This window comes from Curcuma longa, chromosome 20 (genome assembly GCF_044706935.1).
Source record: "Curcuma longa cultivar G26 ecotype Majalengka, Jawa Barat chromosome 20, ITB_CL_G26_1.1, whole genome shotgun sequence".
Taxonomy (NCBI): domain Eukaryota; kingdom Viridiplantae; phylum Streptophyta; class Magnoliopsida; order Zingiberales; family Zingiberaceae; genus Curcuma; species Curcuma longa.
The window spans coordinates 8,661,314-8,678,476 of record NC_133880.1 but is presented as its reverse complement, the minus strand read 5'-3'; the positions used below and the strand labels follow the sequence as shown (position 1 = coordinate 8,678,476).

Sequence of the window (17,163 nt, the reverse complement as noted above, 5' to 3'; positions counted from 1 at the left end):
AAATCATGCAAATCCCCAAAAAAGAAACAGAGATGAAATTTGTTGAAAATTAGAAATCGTATGCTCAAAACTTGTTAAATACATACAATCGAAATGCTATGTTATATATTAATACATAGGGTTTTTCTAGTCACACTTATTATTATTTTTAAAAAAAACTATCTACGCTATCACACCCCATAATCTATGAAAATATTCATATTTTCCCACGAGACTTAAACAGGGTTAAACCCATACATTTGATAGAGTTTCTTTTTACATCAAAGGCAAACCACCATCTTCAATTCGAAGAATAAAGCACTTCAATACTCGCTTTCATAAAGACTTGCTAGACTATCTGATTCGCATTGGAACATGCCTTTGTATCCCCATTCAAGGACAACAATAACTTCAAATTTTCTCCAACTTCTTTGCCATCACAACAGGATTCTCTTTGGCTAACACCACACGACCAGCAGCCTTGTAGTCAATTGAGCATTCATGTGCCTCAGAGTACCTATGAGAGGAACAGAAGGTGCCGCCACACCGGCATGTGAAGCCAAGTAAACCTATCTTTTTCTGACATTGGGCGCATCGGTTAGCCGGTTGCTTCTTCAACAAGCCCTTCAGTTGATCATCGACAACCTTGGGCTCACTTAGCCCCTCCACTTTACTCGAACCTTCAGTGTGGTTGATCTGCACAGAAGAAGATGGAACAATCTTCGGTCTCTCCACTTCTGTAATAGGGGAAGAAACCATTGACTTATGTTTCATGGCAATATCCTTGTAGCATTTGGAGCAGAGGTTATTGTTCATGGCAGTTCCAAAAAACCCACATTTGTTTGCACATAAAATGGGGACTTCAGGGGTTTCGCAGTCAGTTTGTTCGGTATCCTTTTTCCAGCTCTCTTGCGCCATTCAGACTCGAAGATCTTACTTTTTCTCTGATTTTTGGTGAGGCAAAATCGAGAGGCAGGTCCAAGATATTCCTGTAGTACCTACAATTACAATAGCAGTCAAGAATCCACCATCATGATAAAAATTTAAGTAATTATCGCAAAAAAATCTTTTGAAAAGGATAACCAGATCATAACAACATTATCATAACAAAATATCAAAAAGATGATCAACATCGATCAAGGTAAAACAGCGAACAAAAGAAAGGGGAAATAAGGACCAAATTGAGCACAAATAAAAGAGAGTTTCATATTTTGATGGAATATAGAACAATATTAGCACAGAAGAATACCATACATATGAAACGATCTGCGGAAGAATATGAATTCAATCCAGAAGTAGGAACTCAACAAGACCAATTAGATGGCAACCAAAATCCAAAACGAAGGGGAATAGGAACAAATTCCAATCTTCAGCTTGTAGATCTCTCAATTAACAAAGAAACAAAGAAAAGGAAAGATCCCGCTAGCATCTTGATCCTTGAAAAGAAAAACACAAAATTAACAAGATAACCTTAAATTTACAAGGAAAAAAGGCGAATTTTACAATTCAAAGAACTTTGGTTAAATCCCCTTCCAAAATCCAGAAGGCAACCAAATCCCTCCATGGAACCAAAAAGAGGAATCCTATCTCGAATCCATAGAAGAATAAACGCTATCTCAATCTTGGAAAAAGCACGAAAAGATCGTATCTTTGAAGAAGACAGAGACAAGAATTACCAATAATCAAAAGCTCAGACGATCGAAGCGAAATAGCAAGCCAGAAGATGGTCGAAGACGCGATCGCCTCCACTAAATCGAAAGCGGAACTGAGACAAGAGAGAACGAGATATTGGAGAAGGGGTAAGGGTTTTTATAGCACGATTTTGAGCACTTCGTCCGGTTTCCCATGATGAGGATTAAAAGATCAAATACTTACGTACTACAATTTCCCAGACAATACCATTATTATTACTGGTGAATTGTTGCACCGAAACTATTGGTGGTAGGAATTAGGTATGCTTGTCCTTAAAATCTTTAAAAAATCTGTTAAGGGTTTGAATTATAAATTTGTTGGTTTGTTAAAAAAAAATCTAGAAAAATTGGTCAATTCGTTACAACCAAAAACAGGGAAATTTTTTTTGGCTTGATTTGATCACATCTTAATTAAAATAACTAATTTACTTAAGATTAATAAAATAAAATTGTTTAAGTCTGACTTGATGATTACAAATCATTTAAGGTGCGTTTGATTCAAACTAAGTTATCATATATAATTTTAATTATCTGATTATCAAGTAATTATATAATCAAGGCTATAGAGGTACAAAATAAAACCTAATATTATTTGATTCAACTTATTTATTTGGAAAGAATAAAACATAACGAGTTTAATATTTACTATATTACCCTTGATTCAAATAAATTAAACTAAATTAATAATATTAATATTAATAATATTAATGATGATAATAAATTAATAATATATCAAAAAATAAATATAATTTATTTATATTTTTTTAAAAATTTAAAATTAATTTATATATATTTAATAAAATAATTTATTAAAATAATTATTTTAATAAAATAAATTATTAAATTAATCAATATAATTCATTAATTTTATTTTTTAAAATTTAAAATAAATTTATATATATTTAAAAAAATAATTTGTTAAAATAATTATTTTAATAAAATAATTTATTAAATTAATAAATATAATTCATTAATTTTATTTTAATAAAATAATTTATTAAATTAATAAACATCATTTATTAATTTATTTTTTAAAATTTAACATCAATTTATATTTTTTAATAAAATAATTCATTAAAATAATTATTTTAATAAAATATTTCGTTAATTTGATTGTTTGAAATTTAAATGAAATATATATATATTTAAAAATAATTCATTAAAATAAATTATTTTAATAAAATAATTTGTTAAATTAATAAATATATTTCATTAATTTTATTTTAATAAAATAATTCATTAAAATAATTATTTTAATAAAATAATTTATTAAATTAATAAATATCATTTATTAATTTTATTTTTTTAAATTTAACATAAATTTATATATATTTTAATAAATCATTCATTAAAATAATTATTTAATAAAATAATTCATTAAATTAATAAATATAATTTATTAATTTTATTTTTTTAAATTTAAAATAAATTATCTTTTTAAATTTATAAAATTTTAAATTAAAATTTATTAAATTAATTAACTTAGTTTTAATTAGATTTCACAATATATTCAATTAATTGAGTTTTAAAATTAAAGGATAATCATGAAAAAAATTTTCGTTAACCTTGGAATTGTAAAAAATCTTAGGCTGCCAAGGTAATCACATTCTCGAGTTATAACCCATTTGATGATGTGACGGTGATATTATATTATTTGAGAATCGATCATAACCTGAATCAAATAAGGTTATTGTTGATAATTTTAAACAAATAACTAAGGTTATCAATGATAACCTCCAACTAAATGCCCCCTTAAAGTTCCATAAATATTGTCAACAATGATGGGAAACAAATAAGAGAAAATTTGATTTATTTTTTTAGTGAAATTTGTCTATTTGTTAACACAGGATTTAATTTCCTTCATTGACTATCCATTTTTTTTAACATGGAGTAAATATCATATTGGAGATCTTGAAAAGAACAATAAAAATAATTTGTAATAAATCAAAGCAATTAAAAACATAGGATATATTTGCTAATCCTCTCTTGAGAAACACTTTACTATGTATATGAACTAGTTAACTCATTATTTCAATGAGGAACAACTAACATGATCAAAATTCAAATCCCACTATAAATGAATATTTTAGAGGCCAGTTTCAAGATATATATAAGTTGTACTATGACATTATCCAAGGAAGGTCATCTACTTATTATCAAAATCAACAATAAAAAAAATAGTGCCTCGAATAATCATGCACAACATATTATCACATGCCACAACCTACTACATTACCTTCATAGTAGTTTGTGGTGGTGCTTTGCGAGTAATTTAGAAGAAGTTTAAGATATCCAAATCTTTTATGAAGTTGAAACATGAAGAATGGACTAGTGAAGTTTCTAAAATGGTCCAAAATGGAATTATGAAACAGAATAGATATGCCCTTGATTCATCTCATCAAGCATAAACCAATAAATCTCTTTTTAATAACTTCAATTGTTCATTAAATAGTTTGGGGTTTATACCTTTTACCTTGTATTTTCCTACAAGTTTCCTTAAGTATGATAGGGTTTATTACTCGATTAGTGCAAGCCGACAGTCTAGATAAGTTTATTTTAAACAAAATAGTTGATTATAAAAAAAGTTTTGATACTTAGCAAAAAGTTGAAGTTAAAATTATAATTGTATCTGTGTATAAAGTTGTGCAGTAGCTTCGTTGAAATACACATGGATACTTGATGATGACTTGATAGTCGAGGTCCAATAAAGGTCAGAGAAGAATGCTGGAAATGCCTTCAAGCTAATAACTCAGGGTATATTTGGACTCAGGTGCATTGTAGAAACCTAACATACTTGGAATGGGTCCGATCAAAGCTTGTTAAGTTTATCAATGAGTTTTGATCGAAACCTAACATTGATGGACTTAGGGAATTTACATTTCTAAAAAATAGACATGTACTTAAAGTGGCGTAGACAAGGTAGTTATGGTGTGGAAGTCTAATTCTGAGCCTTGTAAATGAAGTTATGAGTCAGTGTTAATTGAAACAAAGTCTAAAACTTTAAAAATCTTTTGAACACTATTGCGAATGCCTTCAGGCGATAAGTGAGGACATATTTGGACTTCGGGGCACTATACAAATCTATCAAACTTGGAATGAGTCCAATTAGAGCTTGCTAAGTCCATCAATGAATTTTGATAGAAATCCATTGATGGACCTAAGGGATTTGGATTTTTAAAAAAATTTCATGAAATGGAAGAGGTGAGTGTAGAGAAGGTAGATATGATGTGCAATCCTAGTTGTGAGCCCCTTCCATGAAGTTATGGGTCGTGTCAATTGGCACGTATGATAAAAATTTTAAAACAGTGGTGTTGGTTTTGCAAAATTAGAACCAATGTTTTTAGAAATTAGAAAATAGTAGTGTTGATTTCCAAGGATCAACACCATTGTGGTGCTAGTTGTAAAGATTAGCACCCAACATATATGATAAATTTGAAAAACTATGGCATTGGTTTTAAAAATATGAGGAACAATATGGTGTTGAGTTATATCGAAGATGGTACTGAATTTAAAAATTCAACACCAAGCAATAAATTATTGTGGTGGTAGAATAGTTCAGTATCAATATGATGTTGAATTTAAATCATCAGCACCACCATGGTGTTGGATTTTGAAAAGTAGTAATGTAGTGCTAGAATTTATATTCTAGCACCACAATAGAAAATTTATCTTCACAGTGGTGCTAGAATTTATATTCTAACACCACAATAGAAAGTTCAACACTATAGTGGCACTGAAATATAATGTTAAACACCACTATTTTACGGGTTGAAATTGTTGGTGCAATCAACCTTTAGAATTTTGATATTTATTTGACAATATGTTTAATGGGAGGATGGTCAAGGTTGGCCAAGGGAGTTGGTCAAGGTTGACCAAGTTGGTGAAAGAATTCAAGCAAGACAAGGTTAACTAGATGCTTGAAAAAAGATAATATAGGTTAATGTTGACGAGATGTTTGATAGTCAAGTGAGAAGTCTAGTTAGGTTAAGATTGATCGAATAACTAGCAATGGAAAAGTCTAGTTAGGTCAAAGTTGACCAGATGACTAACAAAGGAAAAGAGTCTAGCCAGGTCAAGGTTGATAGGATGGTTGGCAAAGGGGAAAGTCTAAGCAGATTAAGGTTGACCGGATGCTTGGCAACAGAAAAGTCCAGACAAGTCAAGTTGACCAGATTTTTAGCAAAGGAAAAGGTCTAAACAAATCAAGGATGATCGGATGCCTAGCAAAGGAAAAACCCCAAGCAAATCAAGGTTTAATGGATGTTTGGCAAGAGAAAAACTCCAAGGGGAGTAAATCCTAGGTAGTGAGAAGTCTTAGAGGAGTGAACTCTAAGCAAATGTGATTAGTGGATTAGGGCGACCAAAATAAAATTTTTGATCGACCATAAGTCGATGGACCAATGGGTTTTGGTAGGAATATTATTATTACTAAACCATAAGTACAATGTTTAATCGTTCAACATTATTTTACACTACTATTACACTATTTTATATTGCTAACTCTGTTTTGTAGGAATATTATTATTACTATTGTGCTAACCATATCTTGTAGAGTATTTTGTCGATCGAATAGTTCAATCTCTATTCGAACAAGGAAGCGTTGCAGCCATTGTTGGGTTATTACCTCTTTAAAATTGGGAAAAGCAATCGTGAGCACTGTGACCAACCTTTTATTTTAGTAGTATACACAAGAAATACACAGAATACTCGAACATGACCGACTCATGATCAAGATCTATTTTATTTCCACGTAGAATCTCTAGCAAAGATAGCCAAAAAGCAAACTGGAAACACAATGCATGACTGGAACGCTCGGAAACGTATTCCTCAGGCTAGATGTCCTATCTCATGGAAAATGGAAGAAAGGAAATAGAAGGGGGATAAACGATCACTTCGAGGGGATCGACCTCCAATAATCAATAGAATTGATTAATCAAAATAAATTACATTATTGCTTCATTATCTCCTTAAGGTTTACATAACGTCTCTTTAAATAGGCACATAAAGATGTCTTTTCAAGAGAAAAAGTCTAATAAAAAACTTATCTAAAAAATAAGAGAAAAAGTCTAAAATAAAACTTATCTAAAAAATAAAATTAAAGATAAAGTTTGAAGGATTCATTTGAATAAATCCATCGAAGGGTCGTATCATTCCACTGTCCTTCAAAACAACCTTGTCTTCAAGGTTGATCTTTTTCTTCTTCTTCTTTTTCTTTCGATGATTTATATAAAATAACTTTTTATTGTGCACCGATTGAAATCTTCTTTTGAGAAGACATATGACCTTTTATAATTCCTTCTTAAATTTGAAAATTTCCTTTTGGTCTTCATTGAAAATTTATGAACGTGTCAATGCTTTCTTTTTCTTCGTTTAGCCTTACGTCGGGTCTTGACTCAATGATTTATCGGATGTTGTTGAAGATGACAGGGCATAATCGCTTCGTTCACTAGAATGACAGAAGTAGAGATTGTTGTAGATTCAATGACTTCAATTATGGGTGTCACAGAATTTAGCTCCTCATATATATTGTCTCTGTAACTATCTCGTTGTTGTTCAATGAATTCTCTTTCCTTTATTGTTTGTGAAGATTGTAATTCTTCTGATACACAAATTGATTTTATCATAATGACATCTTGTCTTTCTTGTATTTTTTCTTCATTGATATCATCTTTTTCTTTTGGATCCTCTATTGGTTCATCCATCAATATTCTCCTTTGTGTATATTGATGACTTCGGTGCCACTCATCATTTCTTCGCGCTTCCTCATTGATTTTCTCTTCTTGAATTCGTGCAAAGGATAATGCAGCTTTTATAGTGCCAGGATAGCGTGTCTTCACCTCTTTTTGGATGTTAAGATGAAGTCATTCAATAAAAGTATTCAGCAATCTTCGTTTTGACCAATTACGAGTTTCATTAAAGAGTCGAAGAAAGCGAGTATGATATTCTGTTACCGTGGTGATCTGTTGAATTTTGGATAATTTTTCATCTGCATTATTATATTCTTGAGGTGCAAAACGAGTTAGAAGATCATCTGCAAACTCTTCCCATAGTGTAGATCCATGACATGATATATATAATTGATACCATCGGAGAACCTCTCCATCCTGATGCAAAGAAGCTACTTCGACCTTCGAATCATTTGAGGTGTTGTGTAGAATAAAATATCTTTCTGCTTTAGAAATAAATCCGTTAGGATCTCTACTTTGCCAACAAAGGAATTCATCTTCATAGGATCTCCAATTTGTCATAATATGAAATCAACCTTGCTCTGATACCAAGTTGATAGGAACCCGTGTCCTATCTCACGGAAAATGAAAGAGAAGAAAATAGAAGGAGGATAAACGATCACTTCGAGGGGATTGACCTCCAATAATCAATAGAATTGATTAATCAAAATAACTTGCATTATTACTTTTATTACTTTATTGCTTGTCCCAAAAGATTACATAATGACTCTATTTATAATCCAATGACAATACGAAGTCAATATAAAAATATTAATAAATCTAATAACGGATAATTAATAAATCTGACATTATCTAAATTAATAACAAATAGCATATTCTAAAAGATAATATTTTGAAGGGGCTATTAGAATAAGTCTATCCAGGCATCTGGGTTGGCCGCTACGTGTGCTTCCTGATTTACCCTGGTGGCCGGTGGGAAACTTCCGTAGGACCGGGCATCACCCCCAGGGATTGAATCAATGCGATTGATTGGAATTTATCATTTTTTTTTTGAATAAAGCACTTCAATACTCGCTTTCATAAAGACTTGGCTATTTGATTCGCATCAGAACATGCCTTTGTATCCCCATTCAAGAACAACAATAACTTCATATTTTCTCCAACTTCTTTGCCATCACAACAGGATTCTCTTTGGCTAACACCACACGACCAGCAGCCTTGTAGTCAATTGAGCATTCATGTGCCTCAGAGTACCTATGAGAGGAACAGAAGGCGCCGCCACACCGGCATGTGAAGCCAAGTAAACCTATCTTTTTCTGACATTGGGCACATCGGTTAGCCGGTTGCTTCTTCAACAAGCCCTTCAGTTGATCATCGACAACCTTGGGCTCACTTTGCCCATCCACTTTACTCGAACCTTCAGTGTGGTTGATCTGCACAGAAGAAGATGGAACAATCTTCGGTTTCTCCACTTGTGTAATAGGGGAAGAAACCATTGACTTATGTTTCATGGCAAAATCCTTGTAGCATTTGGAGCAGAGGTTATTGTTCATGGCAGTTCCAAAAAACCCACATTTGTTTGCACATAAAATGGGGACTTCAGGGGTTTCGCAGTCAGTTTGTTCGGTATCCTTTTTCCAGCTCTCTTGCGCCATTCAGACTCCAAGATCTTACTTTTTCTCCTCTGATTTTTGGTGAGGCAAAATCAAAGAATCGAAGAGGCTAGCTGTTCAAACGATGGAAGAGATGGTTTCAATAGGATCTGTGGAAGAATAAGAATTCAATTCAGAAGTAGGAACTCAACAAGACCAATTAGATGGCAACCAAAATCCAAAAAGAAGGGGAATAGTAACAAATTCCAATCTTCAGCTTGTAGATCTCTCAATTAACAAAGACACAGAGAAAAGGAAAGATCCCTCTAGAATCTTGATCCTTGAAAAGAAAAACACAACATTAACAAGATAGCCTTAAATTTACTAGGAAAAAAAAGAGACGAATTCTACAAGGAACTTTGGTTGAACCTCCTTCCAAAATCCAGAGGGCAACCAAATCCCTCCATGGAACCAAAAAGAGGAATCCTATCTCGAATCCATAGAAGAATAAACGCTATCTCAATCTTGGAAAAAGCACGAAAAGATCGTATCTTTGAAGAAGACAGAGACAAGAATTACCAATAATCAAAAGCTCAGACGATCGAAGCGAAATAGCAAGCCAAAAGATGGTCGCAGACGCGATCGCCTCCAATAAATCGAAGGCGGAACTGAGACAAGAGAGAACGAGATATGGAGGAATTGGAGAAGGGTTAAGGGTTTTTATAGCACGATTTTGAGCACTTCGTCCGGTTTCCCATGATGAGGATTAAAAGATCAAATACTTACGTACTACAATTACCCAGACAATACCATTATTATTACTGGTGAATTGTTGCCCGGTCACCGAAACTATTGGTGGTAGGAATTAGGTATGCTTGTCCTTAAAATCTTTAAAAAATCTGTTAAGGGTTTGAATTATAAAATTTGTTGGTTTGTTAAAAAAAAATCTAGAAAAATTGGTCAATTCGTTACAACCAAAAAAGGGAAATTTTTTTTTTTTTTTGGCTTGATATCACATCTTAATTAAAATAACTAATTTACTTAAGATAAATAAAATAAACGTGTTTAAGTCTGACTTGATGATTACAAATCATTTAAGGTGCGTTTGATTCTTTTTCTTAAAAAAAAAATCCAACGCACCTTAAATGATTTGTAATCATCAAGTCGTTTGATTCAAATAAGTTATCATATATAACTTTGATTACCTAATTATCAGGTAATTATATAACCAAGGCTATAGAGGTACAAAATAAAATCTAATATTGTTTGGTTCAACTTATTTATTTGGAGAGAATAAAACATAACGAGTTTGATATTTACTATATTACCCTTGATTCAAATAAATTAAACTAAATTAATAATATTAATATTAATAATATTAATGATGATAATAAATTAATAATATATCAAAAAATAAATATAATTTATTTATTTTTTTAAAAAAATTTAAAATTAATTTATATATATTTAATAAAATAATTTATTAAAATAATTATTTTAATAAAATAAATCATTAAATTAATAAATATAATTCATTAATTTTATTTTTTAAAATTTAAAATAAATTTATATATATTTAAAAAAATAATTTGTTAAAATAATTATTTTAATAAAATAATTTATTAAATTAATAAATATAATTCATTAATTTTATTTTAATAAAATAATTTATTAAATTAATAAACATCATTTATTAATTTATTTTTTAAAATTTAACATCAATTTATATTTTTTAATAAAATAATTCATTAAAATAATTATTTTAATAAAATATTTCGTTAATTTGATTGTTTGAAATTTAAATGAAATTTATATATATTTAAAAATAATTCATTAAAATAAATTATTTTAATAAAATAATTTGTTAAATTAATAAATATATTTCATTAATTTTATTTTAATAAAATAATTCATTAAAATAATTATTTTAATAAAATAATTTATTAAATTAATAAATATCATTTATTAATTTTATTTTTTTAAATTTAACATAAATTTATATATTTTTTAATAAATCATTCATTAAAATAATTATTTAATAAAATAATTCATTAAATTAATAATATATTTATCAATTTTTTTAAAAATTTAAAATAAATTATCTTTTTAAATTTATAAAATTTTAAATTAAATTTTATTAAATTAATTAACTCAGTTTTAATTAGATTTCTTAATATATTCAATTAATTGAGTTTTAAAATTGAAGGATAATCATGAAAAAAATTTTTTGTTAACCTATGGAATTGTAAAAAATCTTAGGCTGTCAAGGTAATCACATTCTCGGATTATAACCCATTTGATGATGTGACGGTGATATTGTATTATTTGAGAATCGATTATAACCTAAACCAAATAAGGTTATTGTTGATAACTTTAGACAGATAACTAAGGTTATCAATGATAACCTCCAACTAAATGCCCCCTTAAAGTTCCATAAATATTGTCAACAATGATGAGAAACAAATAAGAGAAATTTTGATTTATTTTTTTAGTGAAATTTGTCTATTTGTTAATACAGGATTTAATTTCCTTCATTGACTATCCATTTTTTTTTAACATGAAGTAAATATCATATTGGAGATCTTGAAAAGAACAATAAAAATAATTTGTAATAAATCAAAGCAATTAAAAACATAGGATATATTTGCTAATCCTCTCTTGAGAAACACTTTACTATGTATATGAACTAGTTAACTCATTATTTCAATGAGGAACAACTAACATGATCAAAATTCAAATCCCACTATAAATGAATATTTTAGAGGCTAGTTTCAAGATATATATAAGTTGTACTATGACATTATCCAACGAAGGTCATCTACTTATTATCAAAATCAACAATAAAAAAAATAGTTGCCTCGAATAATCATGCACAACATATTATCACATGCCACAACCTACTACATTACCGTCATAGTAGTTTGTGGTGGTGCTTTGCGAGTAATTTAGAAGAAGTTTAAGATATCCAAATCTTTTATGAAGTTGAAACATGAAGAATGGACTAGTGAAGTTTCTAAAATGGTCCAAAATGGAATTATGAAACAGAATAGATATGCCCTTGATTCATCTCATCAAGCATAAACCAATAAATCTCTTTTTAATAACTTCAATTGTTCATTAAATAGTTTGGGGTTTATACCTTTTACCTTGTATTTTCCTACAAGTTTCCTTAAGTATGATAGGGTTTATTACTCGATTAGTGCAAGCCGACAGTCTAGATAAGTTTATTTTAAACAAAATAGTTGATTATAAAAAAAGTTTTGATACTTGAGCAAAAAGTTGAAGTTAAAATTATAATTGTATCTGTGTATAAAGTTGTGCAGTAGCTTCGTTGAAATACACATGGATACTTGATGATGACTTGATAGTCGAGGTCCAATAAAGGTCAGAGAAGAATGCTGGAAATGCCTTCAAGCTAATAACTCAGGGTATATTTGGACTCAGGTGCATTGTAGAAACCTAACATACTTGGAATGGGTCCGATCAAAGCTTGTTAAGTTTATCAATGAGTTTTGATCGAAACCCATTGATGGACTTAGGGAATTTACATTTCTAAAAAATAGACATGTACTTAAAGTGGTGTAGACAAGGTAGTTATGGTGTGGAAGTCTAATTCTGAGCCTCGTAAATGAAGTTATGAGTCAGTGTTAATTGAAACAAAGTCTAAAACTTTAAAAATCTTTTGAACACTATTGGGAATGCCTTCAGGTGATAAGTGAGGACATATTTGGACTTCGGGGCACTATACAAATCTATTGGACTTGGAATGAGTCCAATCAGAGCTTGTTAAGTCCATCAATGAGTTTTGATAGAAATCCATTGATGGACCTAAAGGATTTGGATTTTTAAAAAAATTTCATGAAATGGAAGAGGTGAGTGTAGAGAAGGTAGATATGATATGCAATCCTAGTTGTGAGCCCCTTCCATGAAGTTATGGGTCGTGTCAATTGGCACGTATGATAAAAATTTTAAAATAGTGGTGTTGGTTTTGCAAAATTAGAACCAATGTTTTTAGAAATTAGAAAATAGTAGTGTTGATTTCCAAGGATCAACACCATTGTGGTGCTAGTTGTAAAGATTAGCACCCAACATATATGATAAATTTGAAAAACTATGGCATTGGTTTTAAAAATATGAGGAACAATATGGTGTTGAGTTATATCGAAGATGGTACTGCATTTAAAAAATTCAACACCAAGCAATAAATTATTGTGGTGGTAGAATAGTTCAGTATCAATATGATGTTGAATTTAAATCATCAGCACCACCATGGTGTTGGATTTTGAAAAGTAGTAATGTAGTGCTAGAATTTATATTCTAGCATCACAATAGAAAATTTATCTTCACAGTGGTGCTACAATTTATATTCTAACACCACAATAGAAAGTTCAACACTATAGTGGCACTGAAATATAATGTTAAACACCACTATTTTACGGGTTGAAATTGTTGGTGCAATCAACCTTTAGAATTTTGATATTTATTTGACAATATGTTTAATGGGAGGATGGTCAAGGTTGGCCAAGGGAGTTGGTCAAGGTTGACCAAGTTGGTGAAAGAATTCAAGCAAGACAAGGTTAACTAGATGCTTGAAAAAAGACAATATAGGTTAATGTTGACGAGATGTTTGATAGTCAAGTGAGAAGTCTAGTTAGGTCAAGGTTGATCGAATAACTAGCAATGGAAAAGTCTAGTTAGGTCAAAGTTGACCAGGTGACTAACAAAGGAAAAGAGTTTAGCCAGGTCAAGGTTGATAGGATAGTTGGCAAAGGGGAAAGTCTAAGCAGATTAAGGTTGATCGGATGCTTGGCAACAGAAAAGTCCAGACAAGTCAAGTTGACCGGATTTCTAGCAAAGGAAAAGGTCTAAACAAATCAAGGATGATCGGATGTCTAGCAAAGGAAAACCCCAAGCAAATCAAGGTTTAACGGATGCTTGGCAAGAGAAAAACTCCAAGGGGAGTAAACCCTAGGTAATGAGAAGTCTTAGAGGAGTGAACTCTAAGCAAATGTGATTAGTGGATTAGGGCAACCAAAATAAAATTTTTGATCGACCATAAGTCGATGGACCAACGGATTTTGGTCAACCTAAGTACAATGTCGTCAACATTATTTTACACTACTATTACACTATTTTATATTGCTAACTCTGTTTTGTAGGAATATTATTATTACTATTGTGCTAACCATATCTTGTAGAGTATTTCATCGATCGAATGGTTCAATCCACCGAACAAGGAGGTTCGGTTGACCAGATAGAAGAGTAAGGTCAAACTAGATACGATCCGAGCTCTAATGGAAAGAACGGGATCGGTTGACTAATACATGGATTAGTCGACCCGACCTAAAAGGAAATTGAGGTTCGATCTGATCGGATCAATACAAGAAAGGAAAGATTGGATTTGGTCAATCAATATGGAAGTCAATTGATCAGAAAACTCAGAAATCAAGCACTGACTGGAAAGTATCTACATTGGCATGAGGCCTTTTGGGGAGAGCCCAAGAACAAAACCATGAGGGCTTAGGTCCAAAGTGGACAATATCATGCTATTGTGGAGATACAGACATCCTTGGGGACCCTACAATTGGTATCAGAGCGAGGCCACTCTTCACCGGACTAACCGCCGGATGAGCCATGATCCGGATCTAACCACGTGGGTTGAACCTTAAAAACAAAGGAAGTAGGGGCTCCCGTGTTTGAATCAAGAGGACCAGACACCGGGCAGGAAGTCCTAGTAGGTCGGGTAGACCGAGGGGCATGAAGTCCTGGTTGCGGCAGGGCAGAAAGTCCTAGTAGGTCGGGTAGACCGAGGGGCATGAAGTCCTGGTTGCGGCTGGGCAGGAAGTCCTGGTTGCGGCTGGGCAGGAAGTCCTAGTAGGTCAGGGTGGACCGAGGGACAGGAAGTCCTGGTGGGTCGAAGATTCAGACATCAAACGGAGGCTTTCCGTTTGAGGGGGGTCTGTGGTCCTTTGTTTGAGGGGGGGGGGAATTGTTGGGTTGCAAAAATGCAAACATAGTCCCACATCTAAAACACATGGGAAAGATCATGGGTTTAAAAGAATGGAAAATATCTCTGGCATGAGGCCTTTTGGGGAGAGCCCAAGAACAAAACCATGAGGGCTTAAGTCCAAAGTGGACAATATCATGCTATTGTGGAGATACAGACATCCTTAAGGACCCTACACAGTTGACCAATAAAATTATATAAAAGTGTTTCAACGACCGAGCTCAGAATACAATACTTACAAACAATCATCTTCATTCTCGTGCTCAAAAAATCGTCCAAGCTCTATTCGTGTGATTCGAGAAGCGCTAGGAGTAGCGTTGCAACAAAAAAATTTCGCTATTGTCGGGTTATTACCTCTTTAAAATTGTATTTACTCATAGGAAAAGCAATTAGGCCAAAAGGATTAAACATATTAAGTCTATTACATAGAGTCTTATCCTCCTATTTGATCCTCAAAATAATAAATGTTAATAGAGCCTAGATATTTCAAAAAAGAAACAGAGATTTCAGCATGAAATTTGTTGAAAATTAAAAATTATATACTCAAAACTTGTCAAATACATATGATCGTAATCCTATGTTATATATTAATAATGATATGACAGAAGCCCATAGCTACCACGTAGTCATATATTTTTGAAATGATGTCATTTGAAAAGTTTCTTTTTTTACATCAAAAGCACACCACCATCTTCAATTTGAAGAATAAAGCACTTCAATACTCGCTTTCATAAAGACTAGACTATCTGATTCGCATGGGAACATGCCTTTGTATCCCCATTCAAGAACAACAATAACTTCAAATTTTCTCCAACTTCTTTGCCATCACAACAGGATTCTCTTTGGCTACCACCACACGGCCAGCAGCCTTGTAGTCAACTGAACATTCATGTGTCTCAGAGTACCTATGAGAGGAACAGAAGGCGCCGCCACACCGGCATGTGAAGCCAAGTAAACCTATCTTTTTCTGACATTGGGCGCATCGGTTAGACGGTTGCTTCTTCAACAAGCCCATCAGTTGATCATCGACAACCTTGGGCTCACTTAGCCCCTCCACTTTACTCGAACCTTCAGTGTGGATGATCTGCACAGAAGAAGAAGGAACAATCTTCGGTTTCTCCACTTGTGTAATAGGGGATGAAACCATCGACTTATGTTTCATGGCAATATCCTTGTAGCATTTGGAGCAGAGGTTATTGTTCATGGCAGTTCCAAAAAACCCACATTTGTTTGCACATAAAATGGGGGCTTCTGGGGTTTCGCAGTCAGTTTGTTCGATATCCTTTTTCCAGCTCTCTTGCGCCATTCAGACTCGAAGATCTTACTTTTTCTCCTCTGATTTTGGTGAGGCAAAATCAAAGAATCGATAAGGCTAGCTGTTCAAACGATGGAAGAGATGGTTTCAATAGGATCTGTGGAAGAATAAGAATTCAATTCAGAAGTAGGAACTCAACAAGACCAAATAGATGGCAACCAAAATCCAAAAAGAAGGGGAATAGGAAAAAAATTCCAATCTTCAGCTTGTAGATCTCTCAATTAACAAAAACACAGAGAAAAGGAAAGATCCCGCTAGGATGTTGATCCTTGAAAAGAAAAACACAACATTAACAAGATAGCCTTAAATTTACAAGGAAAAAAAAGAGACGAATTCTACAAGGAACTTTGGTTGAATCTCCTTCCAAAATCCAGAAGGCAACCAAATCCCTCCATGGAACCAAAAAGAGGAATCCTATCTCGAATCCAAAGAAAAATAAACGCTATCCCAATCCCGGTAAAAGCACGAAAAGGTCATATCTTTGAAACTCAATCGAGAGACAGAGACAAGAATTACCAGAAGCTGAGCCGATCGAAGCGAAATAGCAAGCCAAAGATGGTCGAAGACGCGATCGCCTCCACCAAATCGAAGGCCGAACTGAGACAAGAGAGCACGAGATGGAGAGGAGTTGGAGAAGGGGTAGGGGTTTTATAGCACATATTTGGGGAATAAAGATCATATATTAACCTCACGTGCTTAATCGATCCATTCATACCTTTATTATTATTGGTTACTGTTTCTCAGGCACCGAAACTATCGGAGGTAGGAATCAGGTATACTTTAAAAAAAAAATCTGTTAATGGTTTGAATTATAAATTTGTTGATTTGTTTAAAAAAAATCCAGAATTCGTTAAAGCCAAAAAGGGAATTTTTTTGGCTTGACCGGGTTCAG

At 32.3% G+C, this 17,163-nt stretch overlaps 2 protein-coding genes across 4 annotated transcripts; both read right to left on the bottom strand.

The window, feature by feature from the left end:
* Positions 1 to 185: 185 nt before the first annotated feature.
* LOC141813465 (zinc finger A20 and AN1 domain-containing stress-associated protein 9-like) lies at positions 186 to 9,617 on the bottom strand. 2 transcript variants are annotated; one of them, XM_074701434.1, is made up of 2 exons: positions 9,529 to 9,617; positions 186 to 977 (listed from the first exon to the last, which is right to left on the bottom strand). In XM_074701434.1, the coding sequence occupies exon 2, from the start codon at positions 895 to 897 to the stop codon at positions 391 to 393; it is 507 nt and encodes a 168-aa protein (XP_074557535.1). In that variant the 5' UTR covers positions 898 to 977; positions 9,529 to 9,617; the 3' UTR covers positions 186 to 390. The 2 variants fall into 2 exon arrangements, with proteins under 2 accessions (XP_074557535.1, XP_074557534.1); XM_074701433.1 differs by lacking the exon at positions 9,529 to 9,617 and adding an exon at positions 1,656 to 1,745.
* On the bottom strand, positions 8,488 to 16,878 carry LOC141813467 (zinc finger A20 and AN1 domain-containing stress-associated protein 9-like). 2 transcript variants are annotated; one of them, XM_074701436.1, is made up of 2 exons: positions 16,788 to 16,864; positions 8,488 to 9,119 (listed from the first exon to the last, which is right to left on the bottom strand). In XM_074701436.1, exon 2 carries the CDS (start codon positions 9,010 to 9,012, stop codon positions 8,506 to 8,508), a length of 507 nt encoding a protein of 168 aa, XP_074557537.1. In that variant the 5' UTR covers positions 9,013 to 9,119; positions 16,788 to 16,864; the 3' UTR covers positions 8,488 to 8,505. The 2 variants fall into 2 exon arrangements, with proteins under 2 accessions (XP_074557537.1, XP_074557536.1); XM_074701435.1 differs by lacking the exon at positions 8,488 to 9,119 and adding an exon at positions 15,647 to 16,368 and having other exon boundaries at positions 16,788 to 16,878.
* Positions 16,879 to 17,163: the final 285 nt, after the last annotated feature.

Excerpts from the sequence above, each read along its gene's own strand:
- LOC141813465 (XM_074701434.1), bottom strand. The coding sequence starts at position 897 with ATGGCGCAAGAGAGCTGGAAAAAGGATACCGAACAAACTGACTGCGAA.
- LOC141813467 (XM_074701435.1), bottom strand. The coding sequence starts at position 16,262 with ATGGCGCAAGAGAGCTGGAAAAAGGATATCGAACAAACTGACTGCGAA.